Source organism: Lactuca sativa, chromosome 4 (assembly GCF_002870075.4).
Source record: "Lactuca sativa cultivar Salinas chromosome 4, Lsat_Salinas_v11, whole genome shotgun sequence".
Classification (NCBI taxonomy): Eukaryota; Viridiplantae; Streptophyta; class Magnoliopsida; order Asterales; family Asteraceae; genus Lactuca; species Lactuca sativa.
Genome location: NC_056626.2, coordinates 149112896 through 149135462, shown reverse-complemented (window position 1 = coordinate 149135462; position 22567 = coordinate 149112896). Strand labels below are relative to the sequence as shown.

Below are 22567 nucleotides of genomic sequence, written 5' to 3'. Positions count from 1 at the left end.
CGATTCCTGTCCTGACCAACTCACTGAGTCCTGGCTCGACTCGCTGACTCGAGTCTTAACTCGAAGGGTTTAGGACCACTCGACCTGACTCGCCGAGTCTAAGAACAGACTCGCCGAGCACACGACAAACTTCATCCAACTCGACGAGTTGTTCATCCAACTCGCCGAGTTCATGCCCATCTTCATCCGACTCGACGAGCTGTTCATCCCACTCGTCGAGTTCCTCCTCATCTCCAAGCTACTCGCCGAGTCCACTCGAAGGACTCGCCGAGTCCATTAAGATCCACTTACATGCAGAGGACTTCCGAGTCATGCATGAACTCCAAACTGTAGATCTACCCTTCCTAAGCCTATTCCCCACGTAAAGTTGCAAACTTTACGTGTAGAAAGGGAGATCTAGGCAAAATGCACTAATAACTAGGGTTTAAGACCAAGAGGCTCCAAAATCCACCCGATGGCTGATACTTTACGGAATTCTAAACCAAACCAAGCATGGATCTGAGGTAGCAACCTCAGATCCGGACCTCGAACTTGAAATTGATCTTAGGCATGGCTTAAAAGCCCCAAAACTCATAACCAAAGAAGATCTAAAGGAGGGAAACGAATTGATACCTTCCAATGCTCTGAAATGTTCCCCAAACTTCAGATCCACAGCCACTCCTTGATGCTTCAAAGATTCCCACTTCTTCTTCTTCTTCTAAATCACTCCAAAAATGGCCAAAAGCATGAATCATCACAATGGAGGCTTAGGGTGCGGCGTTCTGGGTGTGAGGGGCAGTAAAGGAGCCCTAGGAAGAAGATTGAGACGCTTAAATAGGCTCCAAGTCCCGGATTTAGGGTTTTCCTCGATCAGACCCAACTCGTCGAGTCTCCTTGGCCGACTCGCCGAGTCGGTCGCTTTCACCACAACCCGGATCCCGCTCGGACTCGCCGAGTCCCTCCATGGACTCGCCGAGTCTCCCCTAAACTTGAGGTTTTCTTTCTTTTCTTGGCTTTCCAAACTTTGGGGTGTTACAGTATGGCTAAATTGCTCCCCAGTTTGTTAGCTCACAACACAAAGCAACACTACCTCAACCCAACTATACTATGTCGACATATGCAACAGATAAACAATAACCAATGAATACATGTAATCATATAGATATACCAATCTACCAGATCTCTATAGTATAACAACATCCTATACACACGGATACATAATACAATCTAGTGGGCCGACATTGGTGCGTTCGACCTACGAGTATAGTGAGGAAAACTCACCTCTCAGTCTAGAAGATAGCTGAACTGATCACTGATCCAAATACCGACTCTACATGTCACTTATACAACAAACATTGAACAAATCTCAATCTACAACTCAAAGTACTCAGTTTGACCTAAAGTCAAACTTTGTCAAAGTTAATAGTCAATAGTCAAAAAGTCAGATTTCAACTTCCAACTGGTCTAAGGTGGCAAAACAAGGGAAATGGCGCTACGCCCCACGTAAGGGGATCCGCGCCCTGCGTAAACCCCTAAAAACCTAACTTATTCATTAAGTCCTTAACTCAGTCCAATATCTCTTCCAACTTATAGATCTCTATCTTACAATCGGCTTAATGGATAACGTCTTGTAATTTTTCCATTTACATGCATACCAAGGACACAAAATCCTAACCTAAGTCCAAAAAGTCACTCAATGCTCTATTATTCATGCATTGATGGGTGAGAGTGGCAAAGCTCTCATTTTTATGACTTAATAATCCCTAAAAACGTCTAGAATGACACTCCAATGGGGTGGAGTAGCTCTTACTCATATTCACCATGGTTATGGGGACAAGAAACATGAAATCTTATGCATAACTAGATTTATCATAAAAACACATCAAAGTGGGGACGCTATACCTTACGGACATGGTTGAGTGGATGAATCTTTTGGATCTATACTGATTTGAGCTCCCAAGTGGTTCTATAATCTTCTTATTCCTTTACAAGTGAACACAAAACACATTCAAGGCTCAAAAATCTCAAAAAGGGGATTAGGGTTTCAAAGGGGTCATTTGGGTGGATGGAGGTTGAGGATGGAAAGGCCTCAAGGGAGTTAGAGCCTTTAAATAGGGCTCCAAACCCCAAGATTAAGGTTTTGGTTCTGGGTAGTTACGTGTTGCGTAGCTTGATCTACGCCCTGCATAGATCATTTAATCCCCTCTTCAAGATTCCCTCCTATGCGCTGCATAGGAGATTACCCTACACCCCGCATAGGACCAAACTCCATAAAAATTAAACTTTTAAAACAAGGAAAGAAATTTACCTACAAGGAATGGGTGTTATAATTTGGGTGTATATTAACAATTTCAAGCCCTTGAAGGATCTTAGAAGAAGAAAATGGTTTTCTAAACTTGCTGCTAGAGTTGTTGCTGACTGAGGACTGATCCTTCATCAGTTCCAAACTTTAGAAGGTATAAAGTTCATACCTTCTCCTTATTGAGTTGTTTTTCATGCTTAAGAGTTCATTTATGGTCTTTGAAAAAGGATCCTTGGAGTTGAAGCAACTCCAAGGCCTTAGTTAGTGATTGAGGTAGTCGTTGGACCTTAGGGTCCCATAAAGTCGGATATTTGCTAAAAAGATCATCTATGCATGGACCTCTTAGGTTATTTTGGCCCCTTTAAGTGTTAGGGTTTGATATCTAGGCTTCTATAGGTTAGAGAATGGATAAAGTTGGAAACTTTATCCATGCATGCCTAAATCGATCTAGATTTGAGCTTTGGAGATCTTGAAATAAGGGTTAAAAGCTTAATGGATTAAGCTGTTTGGATGTCGCCATAGTGCAAAAGAGACCTTGCCACGACGTGGTGGGTTGCTGAGTCCTACGACCATTATGTCCTCTTGTTACCATGGCACGGTCATGGGTTGGCCACGGTGCGGTGGCTTGATGGTTGACTTCAACCATTGACTTTTTGACTAAGTTTAACTTTAGGCTAATCTTTAGTGTTTTAGGTCATATGATGGGATTTGACCTTTGATTACATGTTTAGGTGGTTGTTGTACTTGGCTTCATGTGTTGCGATCTATAAGGATTTTCTACTTTGTCTGTGAGGTTTGAGTATCGTTATTATATTAATTATATCATGTGATGTATGTGAATCGCTAATGGCTTAGGGTTGCTGATAACCCACCTATATGTACTTGACTTGTTAGTGGTAAAAACTTCAAGTAGTACGGGAGCGTGGTTGTATGAATCCTAGAATGAGAAACTAGGAAGTTAGCAGATGGATTTTGAAGTGTATAGGTGTGTATACACTTAGTAGTGGTCGAGTTTAGTGATTTAGAATTTTGGAATGATTTTTGAGATGAATACGGATATGTGCGGAAGGTAGTATGAGCCCATACTACCGGAAGCATATATAGCATCTGTACGAGTGTCAAGAAAAGTCGCAGGATTCGAAGGAGTTGATAGTTGAGTGTATGGTGTGTTAGATCCATGATTTGATGTTGACTTGTCTTCTATGTATATTTTCAGCATGATGATGACCGGAGGTTCGAGTTCGGACAGAGGTGGCTAGGAGAGGACGAGGTCGAGTAATGATGAGATGCGAGATTTGATTTCCACTTAGGTGGACATGACAGTTAGGATGGAGATTCTAGAGATTTTAGGGTACATCAAGACTACGCTGATTGAAATGTTCGATGAGTGCTATGCCATAGAAAAACTTCACATTGCCTAATCTTCTTCAAGAATCGTGACAAAGTGAACCCGTTTACTTGTAATTAGAACAATAGAACTAAAGAAAACCTACAAAACAGACGAAGCCAAATATATATTCTTATAGAATACTACTTATAAGAGAATATGAAAATGAAACAATGGATAACTGAGGAGTCGAAGTCGGAATCCTAATTGAGAGAGTGAGATAATTATCCCTCATGCTACTGATTTCAGAATCCGGTCCATACATAATACATTTAATCCCCCTTATGTTTATTAAAACTAGGTGGTTTTCAGCAAAGAAATAACAAGAAAAGAGACAAAGCAACCATTGTTTTCAACCCTAACTGAGTAATAGCATAATATATAATATTTTGTATATAGTAGCAAATCAACATAATTTTATTTACTAATTTATAAGGTTGACACATAATTCAGATCCTTTACAGAAACAACCGTAATTGACTATGTTAACTTGTTATCCAAATTCAACTTGTAGGAGCAAAAAAACATACAAACATCCAAATAAGGAAATAAGAAAGAGTCCAAAGCTCTGTTTTTTTTTTTTTATCAAATCATACAACACATATACTACTTTTTTGCTAGAAAAATAATCAAATAGGTTACATGCATACAAGAAAATGTATTCTTTGCATCAATCGAAAAAACATAAAACAAAAGAGGAAGTCTCGTTATTTGAGATAAAAATATCCCTTACTTTATAATCATTTGAAAAGTCCATAATTTCTTTCATTCTTGAATCACCACAAATAGCAATTATACTATGTAATAGACAAATCATTCATAATCATGTTCAAACCAAAACATTCAAAATAAAGCAACATATAAAAGTTTAAAGAGACATGGATTTTCAAATCCTAATATTAAATTGATATTGATGAATTTTCAAGAAGTGCACTCAAATTTATGCAAATAAGGAAACAATACCTTGTTTTTTTATTTTCATGGATGTCAAAACCACCGTCAAATCCTAACCACTATAATTGAACAACAGTGGAATGTTGTAGGCAGACAACAATGGTGGAAGGTAGAAGTGGCGTACGATGGACAGATTAAAATGGCACTATCTTCTGTTGTTGACTTTTAAGTTATCACCGTTTGTCTAGTATCAGGAATTTTCATGGATCAGTAAACCTGAAACATATGTTTCGTATTTAACAACTTCATCTTAGAAAAAATATGGCGGCGATGGAGGCTTCTTGGCGCCGATGGTGGAGAATGAAGAAGACGACGTGTGTGTAGATGTTGATGAGGGATTGGTGGTTTTGTAGGGTTCAGAAACTAATTTTCCTAATTTAAAGGATATTAATTGTTTTAATTTTTTTACTATAATTAAGTGGTTTTGTAGGGTTGAGAAACTAATTGTTTTAATTTTCCTAATTTAAAGAAAATATGTTGTTTGATAATGTGAATACGTTCAATCTTACATAACTATTGTCATTATTACGCATTCTTACTAATTAAATCGTCTATAAGGTTATTATAGATTTTTTTATTATTCTCATTCTCTCAGAATGTTGTCACAATGTTTATTGATTCGTATTCTGTAAGAATGAAAATGAGTGAAAAACAATGCATGAGAACAAAAATGAATAAAAATTAGTGAGAATGCATGAAAATGACAATAGTTGTGTGAGGTTGAACGTATTCACATTACTAAACAACCTATTCTCTTAGTAATTCTCATAGAATAGCACTATCCACATGTCCGCACAATAGTTGTCCATCCACATTATATATATATATATATATATATATATATATATATATATATATATATATATATATATATATATATATAGGTTACATTGAGATTCCGAAAAAATAGAAATCTTAAAATTTAATTTCAACCTCATATTTCTCAAAGAGAAAAATAAGGAACAAGAAGGAAATATTTTTCTTTCTTATTTTCTCTGAAACGGTTCAATGCTTAAAATGACAATAAGGGAAAATATATAGACAAACTTCTTACAAAAAAAAGCAGTTGATTGGATAGTACAAGATGATACAGGAAGGTACAACAGGTTGAAGCTCTTTTTCACTGTAGCAGTAGTGAAATGCCGATACATGTGGGACCTAGCTGTCTTGAATTGTATAATTTTCTTCTTTGTCAACACATGATAGCATATCAATTCCATTCATTTTAACATGCCCCTTCAAGCTGTGTTGTGGTGAATGAACAACAACCAACTTGCTTTTAAGAAAATGGAATTGCGTAATAGTTAGAGGCTTTGTGAGAATGTCTGTAGTTTGTTGCAAAGATGGGATGTATCTAACTTCAATTTCTTTGCTTGCAAACTTGTCTCGAATGTGATGAACATAAATTTCGATATGCTTAGTTTTTGAGTGGAAGACATGATTTGCAGTAAGTTGTCTTGCTCCTGACTTTTCGCACCAAATAATAGCTGGTTCCTTGCAATGAAATCCTATTTCAGTAAGAAGCGACCTTAGCCAAATTACTTCAGTTCCAGCTTCTGATAGAGCTTTGTACTCGGCTTCTGTGGTAGATCTTGCCACTAATTTTTGCTTTTTAGAACTCCAACTTATTAGATTACCTCCAAGATAAACACAATAGCCGGTTGTTGATTTCATATCATCCAAGGATCTTGCCCAGTCTGAATCATAGTAGCATTCAACTTGTAGTTTTGAGGCTGGTTTGAATTTGATGCATTCACCAATTGACCCTGCTAGGTACCTTAGTATTCTCATGCCAACCAATGATTTTGATCAGAGATTGAAGGAATTGACTAAGTTTGTTTACTGGAAAGGTGATGTCTGGTCTGCTCAGTGTGAGGTGCTGTAATGCTCCAATTACACTACGGTATAACGTGATATTTTCAAAAGGTTTGTTGTCATGAAGATGGAGTTTGTTGCTTGGATTCATTAGAGTGGGACACGGTTTGGAATTGAGTATGTTGGTTCTTTTGAGCACATCGATTGTGTACTTGGCTTGAGACAAGTGAATTCTGTCTTGCCCCCTTAAATCCAAGGAAGTATGTGACCGAACGAAGCTTTTTGAGAGAGAATTGTCGATCAAGCTTGGGAATAATACCACAAACTTCAGTGGTTTTACTTCGTGTGATTAAAATTTCATCCATGTACACGAGCACAAAAAGTAAAGAACCTACATGATTATAATAAAACAGAGATGTATTAGAGACGGAGTTGCAAAAACCGAGAGTGAATAAAGAGGTGCGTAATCTGTCAAACCAAGCGCATGGAGCTTGTTTGAGGCCATACATGGCATGTTTGTGTTTACAAACAGCTTGTGGTTTGTTCGGATCAATGAAGCCATCAGGTTGTTCCATAAAACTTGCTCATCTAGTGTGCCATTAAGAAAGGCATTATTGATATCTATTTTTTGGACATCCGAAGAGTATGCGACAACTAGAGTGCGAATGAGACGGATGGTTGTTGGTTTAACCACGGGGCTAAAAGTCTCAAAGAAATCAATACCAGGTTGTTGTTGGAAACCTTTAGCAACAAGACATGCCTTGTGTCGTTGAATAGACCTATCTGGGTTGTACTTGATGCAAAAAACCCATTTGTTAGCCACTGTATTCATATACGACTTACGAGGGACAAGCTCCCAAGTGTCATTACGAAGTAAAGCACAATATTTGTAACATCCCGAATCTCAAGGGTAAAAATTTCTTTTTTAATATTAATTCGAACATCCATTTACGTTTATCCAAGCATTTAAGGTATTCTAGAATAAAACAATTATCATAGTAATCCCAAAATCACGTATTGCGGAAAACACGGGTGTATGCGCTGTGATCAAGTCGGGCCCTTCCCTTTCGAACCGGAAGTACCTGAAACCATAAACCACAAACTATAAGCACAAAGCTTAGTGAGTTCCCCAAATACCACATACCATACATATCATACGAACCATAGATGTCATACATATCCGATAAATCAATAAAAGTGTTATGTGTCAATCATAGTCTTGCCAATACGCCACGAGCTGCCTTGTGGTCTTCCTTGTCAAGCCAGGGGCCAAAACCCTGACATTTACAGACAAGTGCCAGGAGCCACCTCCTGGTCTTCCATGCAAGCATCACAAAGACAACTAGCATACAATCTACAACTACTTGACAAATAATTGCCAGAGTTCAGACTCTGGTCTTGCATACAGATTTCCAGGAGCCGCCTACTGGTCTTTCATACAAACTACCAAGGGTTACCCCCGTGTCTTCCTATGATTCATAAACCAAATAGGCCAACATTGGTTCCTTTGACCCATAGAACAGTGAGAAGACTCACCTCGAATGCAGAAGCTCACTGAAAGAAATCCTTAGCTGCTGCCCTAACGACTTCCCAGGCTATTAATACCAAAGTAACACCCAATTAGCAATTGGGTTCCAAACTATAATCCATAATCCATACTTGGGGTAAAATGACCATTTTACCCCTGGCCCAAATTGAACCAAAACTAAGGCCCAAACCCAAAAACCAAAAAGGTCCAAAACCAAAAGTTCCACAAAGGCCCACTAATGGCCTAATTTTCCAAATTGGGCCCAACCCCCGTATGGGCCTTATCCTAAGCCTAATAATTCCCTTAGTCTAACAGCTGATCTCAGATGGCCCAAAAGGCCCAAATCAACAAGGCCCAAAAGACACCACGAGGCTCAAGCCCATTGGGCCCACTAAGGCCCAACACCACAATCCTAGACCTAAAAATGAAAACCCAATAAATTACTTCAAACTTTAATGAAAAACCCCACTTCATGAAATAAGCCCAAACTCAGCCCAAAAATGCGAGGCCTAAAAACACAACAAGCCCAAAACCCATGCCGAACGCGAGGCATAAGCTCAACTATGCTGGGCGTACTCGATGAACCCTGATCATGACTTCAACTCGGTACGCTGGGCATATGGCCGGTTATGCAGGGCGTAACCTGGCTTAATCCAAACTTGACTTTATGGCTTAACCACTTAAGCACTTTGCACCCAAACTTTGGAGGACCTTAAAATAAAGCTCTTAATGCATAAAGTCGGCACCTTTATGCATTTGCATGACTCAGTGGGACCCAACAACCATCTTAATCCATTAAGACCCATTCTAATCCAACTAGAACATGAATGAACCATTCTTAAACATCAAGCAAGCATTTTTATGAACTAGAAACATTAGAAGAGGCAAGATCTATCACTCCAAGATCCTAGAGCGGCTTAAGCTCACAAAGAGAACTTAATACACCATCAAAACCCTTAATCTTGACCTAAACTCAAACTAGAATAAGAAGATGTCAAGATAAGAACTTTTTACCTCCTGAAGCTTCCCAATAGCGTGAGGATTCTGGATCTATAACCCCAAAGCTACACCAAGCTTGATCACCAAGACCCACTTCCTTGCAATAACACTAAGAACCTTCAAAATCACCTCCAAGCTCAAGAATGTACCGCCAAGGGATTAGGGTTCGAAATGAGGCTCAAAGACAATGGAGTATGAGGAATGAAAGAGCCTTGAGCTCATAAATAAGTTTAAATAGTGCCCAACCCCTAAAAATTAGGGTTTGGCACTCTGCTCATTACGATGGGCGTACCCCTAACTTATGTTGGGCATACTCACCCAGGAATGTGCCTTCCTTACCAAGCACGCATGGGACTTAGCTTGCAAACCTTTTTCCATTAAAGGCCAAATATGCCAAATATTTCAAATTGCCATAACTTCCTCATCTTAAGTACGTTTCCAACGAACCTTATATCTACGGAGAGGTGGCGAGAAGCCATACTATTCTAACAACACACCATAGCCTTAAAACTTCCCGAAAAAGACTCAAAATTCATAAAAGACCGAGTTATCATATTACGATTATACCATTGGCCTCCGAAAACATAATCAAACACTTGGATCACTTAAACCATAACACCCACATTCCAAAAGACCAAAACCTTTCTTCCCCAAGGCCCTAAGCCTCATGACAACTGAAGATTTGGCCGCAACCCCGAATAATGAAGCAAATATGAAACCAAGTGTTACAATATTCTTCATTCAAGGCTTGCTTCCATGTGGGAGAGGTGAGAGCTTGGGGAGATATTCTCAGGTAAAGATGTGGTGTAGACAGGAGCTATAGGATCTTTTAGGATGGAGGCGATGTAGGTTTTTGGTTTTGTAGATCCCTAATTTGGATATGGTAATTATGTGACGCGTGGGTTTTATGGATTAAGGTGGTGGTGAATCTTGGTGATTGGTGGTATGGGTTGGTGAGGGTAAGAGAGGACTAAGATGTGGGTGTTGAGGATCAGGTGGAGATGGAAAAGGAGTTTTGGAATAATGAGAGTCTAAAGAGTTAGCATGATTATGCAGGGAGTTTGAACTTGATTGCATTTCTTGAGGAGATACATCAACTTGTTGTGCATGTGAGTAGTTAGAAATGATAGCCAATGGTTGTACTGGATATTTTGACAATTCATAGATATATAAATTTTTTTGGAAGCACCAATATGATTATGTGAGGCAAAAGGAAACTCAGATTTATTGAATTGAACACTTTGAACAAAAAATGTTCTACCGGATGGATGAAGACACTTATAGCTTTTATGATTAGGACTATATCCTATGAATACACATTTTATGGAACGAAAATCTAATTTATGTTGGTTGTAAGCTCGTAAGTGTGGATAACATGCACTTCACAAAACTTTAATAAATGTAAGGTTTGGTGTCTTTTGAAACAGAACTTCAATGGGAGATTTATGATTCAAAGTTGGTGTTGAAAGATGATTAATGAGAAAGATGAGGTGCTAAAGGCTTCCCACCAAATTAAAGAGGCATAGATGCTCGGTATAATAATGTTAGACCCATTTCAATGATATGTTTGTGTTTTCTTTCATATTTTTCGTTTTGTGGGTGAGTGTGAGAACATGGATGTCAGAAGTAGATTCCAAGTGAGCTAAAAATAGGGGCAAGTCTGCGATATTCCCCACCCCAATCTGACTGCAATGTTTTTATTTTTGTTTCAAACTTTCTTTCAACAAGTTTTTGAAAGTTGAGAAAGGTTTCTTTGACATCAGGCTTGATTTTGAGAGGAAATATCCAAGTGAAATTGCTGAAATCATCCATAAAATGAACATAGTAATGAAAACCATCTTTGGAGAGAATAGGAGAAGGTCCCCATACATCAAAGTGGATTAGCTCAAGTGGTTTAGTTGTGGTCTTAAGTGAGAGATTGTATGTTGTGTTCTTGGATTTTCCTACAAAACAGGCATCACAAAAAGAATGGCTATTTTTGAACGTGACATTTTCATTTCTCAACATATGTTTCATTACAGATTGGTTTGGGTGACCAAGCGTCATATGCCAAAGATCGATTTTGGAAATAGAAACATTTGTTGCAAACAAAGATTGAAAATAAGAGGATTTTGGCAAATTAATTGTTGAAGTTGGTGATGATGGTTGAGATTTGCGTGCGATGCTGGAATGAGCTTGATTAAGTTGAAGCGGATAGAGGCCATCGCTTTCCACTCCACGAAGTAGCTCCTTCTTCGAGACTTGGTCCTTCACAAGAAAACAATCATGATGAAGCTCAACAAAACATGATTATCTTTTGTTAACTTGGTTTCATAGAGAAGATTTTTGGTCATGTGTGGAACACAGAGAATGTTATTGAGAGACAATATGGATTGTGTGGGAGGATTATACAAAAGCTTTTTATGATGTGAGTAATATGAAGAGATTTTCCATCACCTATGACCAATTTAGAATTACCTTATATGATGTCTTGTGAGCAATGTTAGAAGAATCAATGGTTATGTGATTTATAGCACCACTATGATGGGTTTGAGCCATAAGAACTTTCCTATGTGCACATGCAAACCCTAATGGTTGGATCTAGGTTTCTGTAATTGAACGTGCATTGTATCCAAGACTTACAATACTAGATCTAATGTAAACAATTGAATCTAATCATATGAATTAGGATCTAGAACAATACCTTGGATTACTTGCTTGATACTTCTTCTTCTTGGAGCTTAGAGTCACAATTGTCACTCCTCTAATGGCTTACAAACACCAACTAGCAAGAGAATGATCTTGAGAGAGAGAAAGAGAGAGAGAGAGAGAGAGAGAGAGAGAGAGATAGAGAAAGAGAGAGAGAGAGAGAGAAGAGAGTGAGAAATCGGATCTAGGGTTTCTTGCCTTGCATGAGTGCCGATTTCCCTCACCCAAGGGATCTATTTATACTAGACAAAACTGCACAAATGGTCCCTGTGGTTAACTGAAAATTGCCACTTTGGTCCAAAAAAGTTTGGACTAGCACCAGAGGTCCAAACTTTTCATTTTGTTGCAAGTTTGATCCAATTTGCTTTGAACTTTTTTATAATGACGATTTTACCCTTACCTTTTACTTTTTCACTTTTATTTATTTATTTAAATATTTGGCTGGTTAAAAATATAAAAAAAATTAAGAGAAAAGACAAAACTCTCTCTCTCTCTCTCTCTCTCTCTCTATATATATATATATATATATATATATATATATATATATATCTTCTTCCCCATAAACGAACATTTCCTTTTCTCTCTCTCATTTTCTTTTCTTCCCCTTGTTGCTGCTTCATTCCATGACCACCGACGACACCAAGAAATATCCCAACACCATCGAGGACCACCTTGCTCCACCACATCACCACCGCAGTTTCCCACCATCCTCTATTCCCCTACTTCCTTTACCGATCAAACCCAACCCAACTCCCTTCCCTGCTCTTCGTTCTTGTCGGAGGGAAAGAAAAACATGAGGCAACAAGGGTAGTAACAAGGACGAACCGAGAATGGGGGTAGCGCTAAATAGATCTGAAAAATCGATCAAACTTCAACCAATGATCTGAATAGATCTGAAAAACCAATATGAATAGATCTGAAAATCGAGCCACAGATCTGTTGTAATCGACAGTGGGGCTCGATGCAAGAATATATATATATATATATATATATATATATATATATATATATATATATATATATAGAGAGAGAGAGAGAGAGAGTGGTAGTGGCTTAACAATGGTAGAAAATGGTGGGGGTGTCAAGAGGTTGATGTTGTCTGACGGGATTCCACATCAACGACGATGGAGGGAGGTGATGGTAGCCCTGCTGCTTTTACTTTTCTGTTCCGATGGGTTTGACGAGAGGGGAGGAGAAGGAAAGGGTTATGGGTGGTGGGTTAATCGGCGATGACAGGAAGGTAGATGGGTGGTGGCAGCGGTGATGTTCCGGTGATCCCAGGCGGTTTTCCGGTGGACTCACTATCGGTGGCTGGTTATCGGAACTCCTTAGCAACAGTTCGGTTGTGGCTATGGGTGGTCCTAGGTGGCTGCTAGTCATAGTCCAAGGTGAAAGGTAGAGGTTGGTGATGTTTGTTCTAACAATGGTGTAAGTGTGTGGATTTAAGGTGATCGTGGGTATTAGTCCAAGAACAGAAAATCACAAAAAGAAAGATGAAAAAAGAGAAACTCAGAAAATCAGAAAAAGAAATAAGACAGAGAGAGAGAGAGAGAGATAGAGAGAGAGATTTTTATTTTTTTTATTTTTTTTATTTTTTTTTTTAAATCAGAAAATCAGAAAAGGAAAAAAGAGAAGATCATATTAATAGGGTCAAATCCGTCATTTTGAAAATAATCAGAACAGATTGGACCAAAGACGCAACAAAATGAAAGTTTTGGACCATTGGTGCTAGTCCAAACCTTTTTGGACCCAAGTGGCATTTTTCGACATACCACAGGGACCATTTGTGTAGTTTAGTCTTCTACTATGAGCTACTAGGGTTTCACCCTTAACCCTAATTGAATAACTTAGGCCCTAAGCAATCCAAGATCCTTCTAGATATTAGGCTTGGACGATTTTATGGTCTCCTAACCCTAAAATCCGTCCACTCTTATATCCATAAGGATACATAGCCCAAAACACAACTATCACACATTTGACAGTTTATGCCCCTTTATTCAATTAACCTCTTTAAGTCACCAAATTAAATCTCAATTAATATATGACTTATATTAATCAAATAACATTATTATTCCTTTAATATATTATTCTCAATAATATCTCTTCTCTCTTAACATATCATCCTGTCAAGTTGCTATGGTGAAGGCAACCCAAAAGGACCATGCACAATCAGGTCAAGTACTTACCAAATATAGTTACAGCCTTAGACACTAATCGAACAGTCTCCCACTTGGATAAGTCTAGTAACTATATATGCAAACACAATCCGATTAGCAATCGTAGCTCTCAAAGACGCTGTCAAACTCTGATCTTATCAGTATCATGTCCTTTAGATAAGCAATCATACAGTCCTCTGTTTAGATATTATGCAGACAATCTTATGGAACTTATTGTCCAACAGTTGGTTTCTTGATCTCAGATTCATTTGACATAGAACTTAATTGAACACATCAATTTAGTCCTGACCGGGCCCGACACATTAGTCAAATCAAATCATCGAGGGGTCCTGATATCGCTTTTACCCTCTTAGGATAAAAGTAACAGATAGACTTCGACTTATATGCATTTATTATTTACTAATCAATCATACACAACAATGCGTTTTATGACATCAATTTACTAATGCGATTTCGCATTGTCAATGCACAACCAATTAATAAACAATAAACCATATATCTAGGTTTTAAGACCATATGATATTATCGTCTTGCGATCACTTGCGTCACATTCCATAAAGCGATTCCAGCAAGCTCGGGTTTATTTCAATGCTCAAAACTTGTTCATAAGCACTCATGAATGTTGTAGCAAACTTTTGCTATGTCTAATACCTTTTTAGACAATCTACACACCAATTCATGACAATCTTCATTCATACCTACTTCCAACATATGAACGATTATGGACCATTCGAATAATTCGATTATTCTTAATAACTAAATTATTCAGGAAGTCAAAACATGCAAAGTGAAACAATAATTAAACAATTAACATAAGACAGTAGCTTTACTCATAAATAATACTCCTTTATTTAATCATCAAATGTCAATTACATTTATCTATTACATGTTTCAAAAACTATATAATCTAAACTAATATCGTCTTTCAGCCCAATGCTCCTAGCGTGCTGCAAATGCTTAACCCTGCTCAGTCCCTTCGTAAGCAGATCTGTTGGGTTATCCTATGACGATACCCTCTTTACTACGAGGTGTCCTTCTTCTACTCGATGTCTAATAAAGTGATATTTTCAGTCGATATGCCGAGATCTACCATGATCCCTCGGTTCCTTGGTCAAGGCAACCGCTCCTTCATTATCACAGAAAATTTCCATCGGCTCCTTTATGGCAGGCACAACTCCAAGATCACCAATGAAGTTCTTCAACCACATCGCCTCCTTTGACACTTCGCTCGCTGCAATGTACACTGATTCGCACATTGAATCAGCTACGGTTTCTTGTTTGGGACTTTTCCAAGTCACTGCTCCTCCATTAAGGGTAAAGACCCAGCCCGACTGCGAATGGTAGTTGTCCCTGTCGGTCTGGAAACTTGCGTTACTATACCCTCACACCTTTAAGTCATCACTCCCTCCGAGGAATAAGAACCATTACTTGGTCCTCCGAAGGTACTTAAGTATATTCTTGACCGCAATCCAATGAGCCCTGCCAGGGTTCGCTTGATATCTATTGACCATGATCAAAGCAAAGGCCACATCAGGGCGAGTATAAGTCATAGCGTACATGATTTAGCCAACTGCGGAAGCGTAGGGTACTCGGCTCATCTCAGCTATCTCGGCTTCTTTACTTGGACTTTGACTCTTACTTAATTTGGCATTACTCTGTATCGGTAGTTCTCCCTTCTTCGAGTTTTCCATGCTAAAACGTTTTAGTACTTTATCCAAGTAAGTATTCTGACTAAGTCCTATTAGTCTCTTACTTTGTTCTCTCACTATCCTTATTTCTAAAATATAGGAAGCCTCTCCGAGGTCCTTCATAGCAAAGCACTTCCCGAGCCAGGTCTTAACCTCCTGCAAAGTCGAGACGTCGTTTCCTATGAGCAGTATGTCATCAACATACAAAACGAGGAAGCTAACTATACTCCCATTGATCTTGACATATACACATGATTCATCTTCACTTCGTACAAATCTAAACTCTTTGACTTTCTCATCGAAGCAAAGATTCCATCTGCGAGATGCTTGCTTAAGTCCATAAATGGACTTCTCAAGCTTGCACACTCTATTAGGATGCTTCGGATCGACAAAACCTTCTGGCTGAGACATGTAAACATCCTCAGCCAACTTCCCATTAAGGAAAGCGGTCTTGACATCCATTTGCCATATCTCATAATCATGAAATGCAGCAATGTCTAGCATCACCCTAATAGACTTTATCTTAGCAACTGACGAGAAGGTCTCATCATAGTCAAATCCGGGAGTTTGAGTAAAGCCCTTCGCCACCAATCGTGCCTTATACGTGTGCACATTCCCATCCACGTCGGTCTTCTTCTTGAAGATCCATTTGCACCCAACCGTCTTACGTCCGGGCACATTGTCAACCAAATTCCAAACTTGGTTGTCATACATGGACTGCATCTCGCTGTCCATCGCCTCTTTCCATTTTACAGACGGCCTGCCATGGATTCCTTATAGCTATTAGGTTCATCTAGATTAATTAGTGTACCATCACTAATATACGTGTCCCCTTCGGTAGTAATATGTAAACCATAAAACTAGGGTTGAACTCTAACTCTTTCGGAACGTCTAAGAGGTAAGGACTCGTCAATCGGTTCAACCGGAGTTTCCTCCTTGGGTTGAGCGCCAGCGTTAGAGGTTCCTTCATCGCTCGACTCTTAAATCTCTTCAATATCGATTTGCCTCCCACTGTCCCCTTGGATTATGAGTTCTCGCTCTCGTAAAACCCCACTCCTTGCAACGAAGACAACATTGTCACTCGGTCTATAGAAGAGATATCCAAAGGATTTCTGCGGGTAGCCGATGAAAATACACTGCTCACTACGAGGTTCGAGCTTGTCGTGAGTTTCTCGTCTTACGAAAACTTCACAGCCCCAAACCTTGATATGTGCCAACGAAGGAGCTTTCCATGTCCACATCTCGTGAGGTGTTTTGGCAACCTTATTTGTAGGGACTCGGTTAAGGATATGGACGACAGTCTCTAAGACATACCCCCAGAATGAGATAGGTAGTGAAGCACGACTCATCATAGAACGAACCATGTCTAACAGGGTTCGATTACGCCTTTCTGCCACACCATTCAACTGTGTTGTTCTAGGTGGCGTCAATTGCGAAACTATTCCGCATTCCTTGAGATAGTCGTGGAATTCAAGACTTTGGTACTCTCCTCCTCGATCGGATCGAAGCATCTTGATTTTCCTGTCCAATTGATTCTCCACTTAATGCTTGAACTCTTTGAACTTTTTAAACGTTTCTGACTTGTGCTTGATTAAGTAAATATACCCATATCTACTATAATCATCGGTGAAAGTCACGTAGAAGAGGTTCCCATCCTTTGTGGTGGATCTAAAGGGCCCACACACGTCGGTATGTATGAGATCCAATAAACCCTCACCCCTCTTACAAGTGCCAGTGAAGGGTGACTTGGTCATCTTTCCAAGTAAACAAGATTCGCACGTGTCATCTTCCATATGGTCGAATGACTCCAACACTCCAACCTTTTGGAGTTGGGCTATGCGCTTCTTGTTGACATGTCCAAGACGACAATGCCACAAGGATGCTCTATCCATATTATTGGAAGAATCCATACGCAACACATCATTTCCTAGGTTATCTACAACCATAACAATTTCGTAAATTCCATTACAAGGCATTACTTCAAAATATAAAACACCATTTAGATAAGCATAAATCGAACCATTCTCATTATTAAACGAATATCTAAATCCTTGTCTATATAAACCATGAAAGGAAATGATGTTTCTTGCCATATCTGGCGAGTAGCAACAATTATTTAAATCTAAATTCAATCCATTACTAAGCACTAAAGAATATACTCCAATCTTGGTAACAGGCGACGATCTTCTATTCCCCATGATTAGAATTTTTCTTCCAAGCTCCACATCCATATTTCTTCCTAGTCCCTGCAAATCAGAACAAATGTGGTAACCACACCCTGTATCAAGAACCCAAGAAATAACATGAAATGAATCATTAGATTTAATTGTGTAAATACCTGTAAAAGATGGCTTGATCTTCCCATCCTTGATGGCTTGCAGATATTCCGGGCAGCTTCTCTTCCAATGCCCTATTTTGTGGCAATGATGGCACTCTGCCTCCTTTGGGTCTGGGTTGGGCTTAGCAGGATCAACCTTGGTCCCACTAGAAATGGAACCATCTTGGGACTTTCCCTTGCGGTGGTTTTTCGAAGAAGCCTTCGTTTTCTTGCCCCTTCCCTGCCCAATAGCCAAAAAAAGGAGCAGCGGGTGGATTGGGAGTTGGTGCAACAGACTTGTCCTTGAGGTTCCTCTCAGCAGTCCTTAGGAGCCCTTGGAGTTTGCTTAGGGTGACCTCTTCCTTGTTCATGTGGTAAGTCATCCTAAATTGGTTGTAGCATGAGGGCAAGGAGTGAATAACAATGTCGATAGCCAAATCTTCCCCAAAGTTGTCATTTAACTTACGAAGACGATCAGCATACCTTTGCATCTTTTTCAAGTGCACGCTTAGAGACTCTCCACTTTCCATTTTAGTAGTGATCATATTCGTTATGATCTCATAGCGCTCTTGCCTCGCGCTTTGGTGATATCTCTCCATCAAGTCTAGATGCATCTCATAAGGATACATGTCCTCATAGGACTTTTGGAATTCGAAGTTCATGGTGGCTATCATGATGCAATGGACTTTCATCGCATCACCCTCATGGGTCTCAAAGACAGCCATTTCATCGGGAGTAATAGTTTCTGGATTGATCTTCTCGAGCTTCTCATCGAGAACATACTCCTTGTCCTCATAACGCACGATCGTGCGAATGTATCTTATCCATTCACCAAAGTTCGATCCATCGAAAGTCACTTTTTGACAAAGGCTCATTAGCGTGAATGAGCTAGCAACAACGTTGTTTGCGTTAGACATCTACAAATAGAAAGGAACAAAGTTGATTAGAATTAAGTCCCTAATTAAAACCCAAAATGAAAATTTAGGGCTAGGACCCAACAACATTATTTACATATTAGAAAAGGGATGCCGTGATCCAACATGCAAATAATTTGGAGGTAAGTGAATGAAGATTCACTAATTCTTCACCATGAAAAACATAAGCTTAAGTTTTAAATGTATTGAGAATTCCTAGTTTTCTTTGAGATCCATTGAACCTTTCAATGGCATGTTTAAATCTCGATATGCCCCTTTAGGTTGTGACTGGGATACCGAGGATCACAAAGCGGGTGTGAATAACCATGCAAATCTACATGGTGCCTTCATTGTTACAATCACCTATTCGATGTGCCGGTAAACCACACACGCTCCATTGAACTATGACAAACAATGAATCACCCTTTTCCACCTTTGCTTAGAACCAATTAGTGTGCCGGTTAACCACACACGCTCCATTAACTTCTTAGCAAGGTTGCAAAGTGTAATTTCATGGGATTGCATCAATTCACTTTTCGTAAAGTAACTAAGATTGTGAATTTTATGAAACATGTTTAGTTACTTTATATAGATTCATTATACTTATTAATAAGAAGACGTTTGCCCTATCCTACCCGTTCGGCTAACGACCCTCCACCAGCCAAGCAAGCGGTGGGTGTGAGTGTACACCCAATAAGCGCCATTTTATAGGCAACAACCTTATACCCACCTTTTAGACTGACTTCGTGAATGAGGCGTACTAACGGTAAGACTAGCATTTTTAGTCATATATATATATATATATATATATATATATATATATATATATATATATATATATATATATATATATATATATATATATATATATAAGCTTGTAATAATATATTAGTATAGTGTTGAATTTTAAACTTGTAAAGTTCTAGGGTTTGAAATCTAAATCATTCAAATTAAACTTTTAATCACAAAACTTAAATTTCAAAACTTGAGGACAAGTTTTAAACTTTTCAAAATATAAGGATCAAATAGCAAATAATATAAATCAACTAATTAGATTATCTCAATTTTATCTTATTCAATATTACTTGCAAGACAATTCACCAATTCAATTCAAATAATCAATTATTATCATATAAGGAAATTATTATTCAACTAATTGGTAATTATCTTTTGTTTGGTCTAGAATATACTCATATATTTGATTAAAATCGGATTTTAATGACCCAAAACAGTTAAGGCAAGTATCCTCAAGTAAAACAGCAAGAAATCCCGAAACTACCTCCTTCTGACGCTCGAACTCGCCGAGTTCCACTATGGACTCGCCGAGTTGGAGCTACTCGCCGAGTCCACAGTGGAACTCGCCGAGTTTATCAGGCATAATCACAAAAATCAAAATTTTCAAGCAACAAGCAATCAACCAATGCATCAATTCAATAGAAATCAATCAAAGCTCTGATACCACTAATGGGTTTGAGCCGTAAGAACTTTCCTATGTGCACATGCAAACCCTAATGCTTGGATCTAGGTTTCTCTAATTGAACATGCATTGTATCCAACACTTACAATACTAGATCTAATGTAAACAATTGAATCTAATCATATGAATTAGGATCTAGAACAATACCTTGGATTACTTGCTTGATACTTCTTCTTCTTGGAGCTTAGAGTCACAATTGTCACTCCTCTAATGGCTGACAAACACCAACTAGCAAGAGAACGATCTTGAGAGAGAGAGAGAGAGAGAGAGGAGAGTGAGAAATCGGCTCTAGGGTTTCTTGCCTTGCATGGGTGCCGATTTCCCTCACCCAAGGGATCTATTTATACTATGAGCTACTAGGGTTTCACCCTTAACCCTAATTGAATAACTTAGGCCCTAAGAAATCCAAGATCCTCCTAGATATTAGGCTTGGACGATTTTATGGTCTCCTAACCCTAAAATCCGTCCACCCTTATATCCATAAGGATACATAGTCCAAATCACAACTATCACACATTTGATAGTTTATGCCCCTTTATTCAATTAACCTCTTTAAGTCACCAAATTAATTCTCAATTAATATATGACTTATATTAATCAAATAACATTATTATTCCTTTAATATATTATTCTCAATAATATCTCTTCTCTCTTAACAAGTCATCCTGTCAAGTTGCTATGGTGAAGGCAACCTAAAAGGACCATGCACAATCGGGTCAAGTACTTACCAAATATAGTTACAACCTTAGACACTAATCCAAAACACTATCCAAGTACCGAGCATCATCACTTTGATGTTCTTGTGTCGAGGTGAAGTAAGCTTGCTGGTTGTTGTTATTGTTGTTGTTGATGTTAAATTATTGACCAAAGGATGGAAGATTGTTGGGATGACTGATGTTTGAAGTGTTTGAGGGACCTTGGAAGTTGACATCAAACCGGTGAGAGCATTTGGTGACGAAATGACCTACTCGACCACAGAGTTGACACCAGGGTCGATTACCACGAACTCCATGTCCTCGACCATGGCCATGGTAAGAGCCACGTCTACTTGAGGGTGACAGCTGGTTGGTGGAGTTTTGTAGATGAAGACCACGTTGTAGTTGAGTGGCAAGATGAGCACTAGGATTTGATAGGTCTGAAAGAGTAGGGGTGTTGAGATGCTCAAGTCGCATTTCATGACTTTGGAGCATAAACTGAACCTCTTGAATTGTAAGTTGGTCATGGCGAGAGGTGAGGTTAACAACAACAGAATCATATTCATGTCCAAGGCCTCCAAAAATATATAAGATTAAGTCTTCATCAGATAAAGGTTGACCAGCAGATGCAAGATTTTCAGCAAGAGTTTGCATCTTCAACATGTAGTCATGAATGGATATATTTCCCTTTTTGAGAGATTGAAGTTGAAGACTGTGTACTTTGGAGGTCGTAGTGAAGAGAGATTGAGGAGTACTCCATACTTGATGAGAGTTTGTACATTTAACAACATGACCAAACATTGTTTCAGAGATGGAGTTATGTAACCAACTCAATATTGCTTGGTATGTACACACCTAGAGATTGAAGTTTGGATTGATTTTTTGTGCGAATCACCAGGAATAAGATAGCAATTGGTTTGTTCAATGAACTAAGGAGGGAAAACATTTGTGCCCAAAATAAATCCCTCAAGGTCATGAGCACGAAGAGTTGGAACTACTTGAGACCGCCAGAAGGAATAGTTTCCCCGATCAAGTTTTAGGGTTAGGGGTGTTAGACTTTGGAACAAAGACAGAGATGGAACCGGATCTGACCGTGGAGAAATAGTGACAACAGGAGGAACCATGATTAGAGTAGGAGTAAAGTTTGTGGAAGATTGCGCAGGTGAGGAAGCCATGGCCGACGCTAGTCATTAAGCTCTGATACCAAGAGAAAATTAAGGAAAAAGAAGGAAATATTTTTCTTTCTTATTTGCTCTGAAACGATTCAATGTTTACAATGACAATAAGGGAAAATATATAGATGAACTTATTACAAAAAAAAAGCAATTCATTGGACAGTACAAGATGATAAAGGAAGGTACAATAGGTTGAAGCTCTTTCACTGTAGCAGTAGATGAAATGCAGTTACAGGTGGGACCTAGCTGTCTTCGACTGTGTCATTTTCTTCTTTGTCAACACATGGTAGCATATCAATTCCATTCATTTTAACACTCAATTACCGCTGTAACGTTCTGGCGTACCGGCTCCGTAGTGCGAACTGTGGTTGGAGTGTTGAAAGTAAGGGACTAGGGAGGTAAAAAAAATCTTGAATATCTAAAAATTATCAACACCTAAACAAAATAGAACTTGAGGAGTAAATGAGAGGTG

The 22567-nt window shown here is 38.8% G+C and overlaps 1 protein-coding gene across 1 annotated transcript; it reads right to left on the bottom strand.

Annotated features, from left to right (window-relative positions):
- Positions 1 to 21082: 21082 nt before the first annotated feature.
- Positions 21083 to 21721, bottom strand: LOC111892207 (uncharacterized). Its single transcript, XM_023888277.1, has one exon. The coding sequence runs from the start codon at positions 21719 to 21721 to the stop codon at positions 21083 to 21085; it is 639 nt and encodes a 212-aa protein (XP_023744045.1).
- Positions 21722 to 22567: the final 846 nt, after the last annotated feature.

Bases quoted from the DNA above. Each gene is read 5' to 3' on its own strand.
- LOC111892207 (XM_023888277.1), bottom strand. From the start codon at position 21,721: ATGTTTGGTCATGTTGTTAAATGTACAAACTCTCATCAAGTATGGAGT.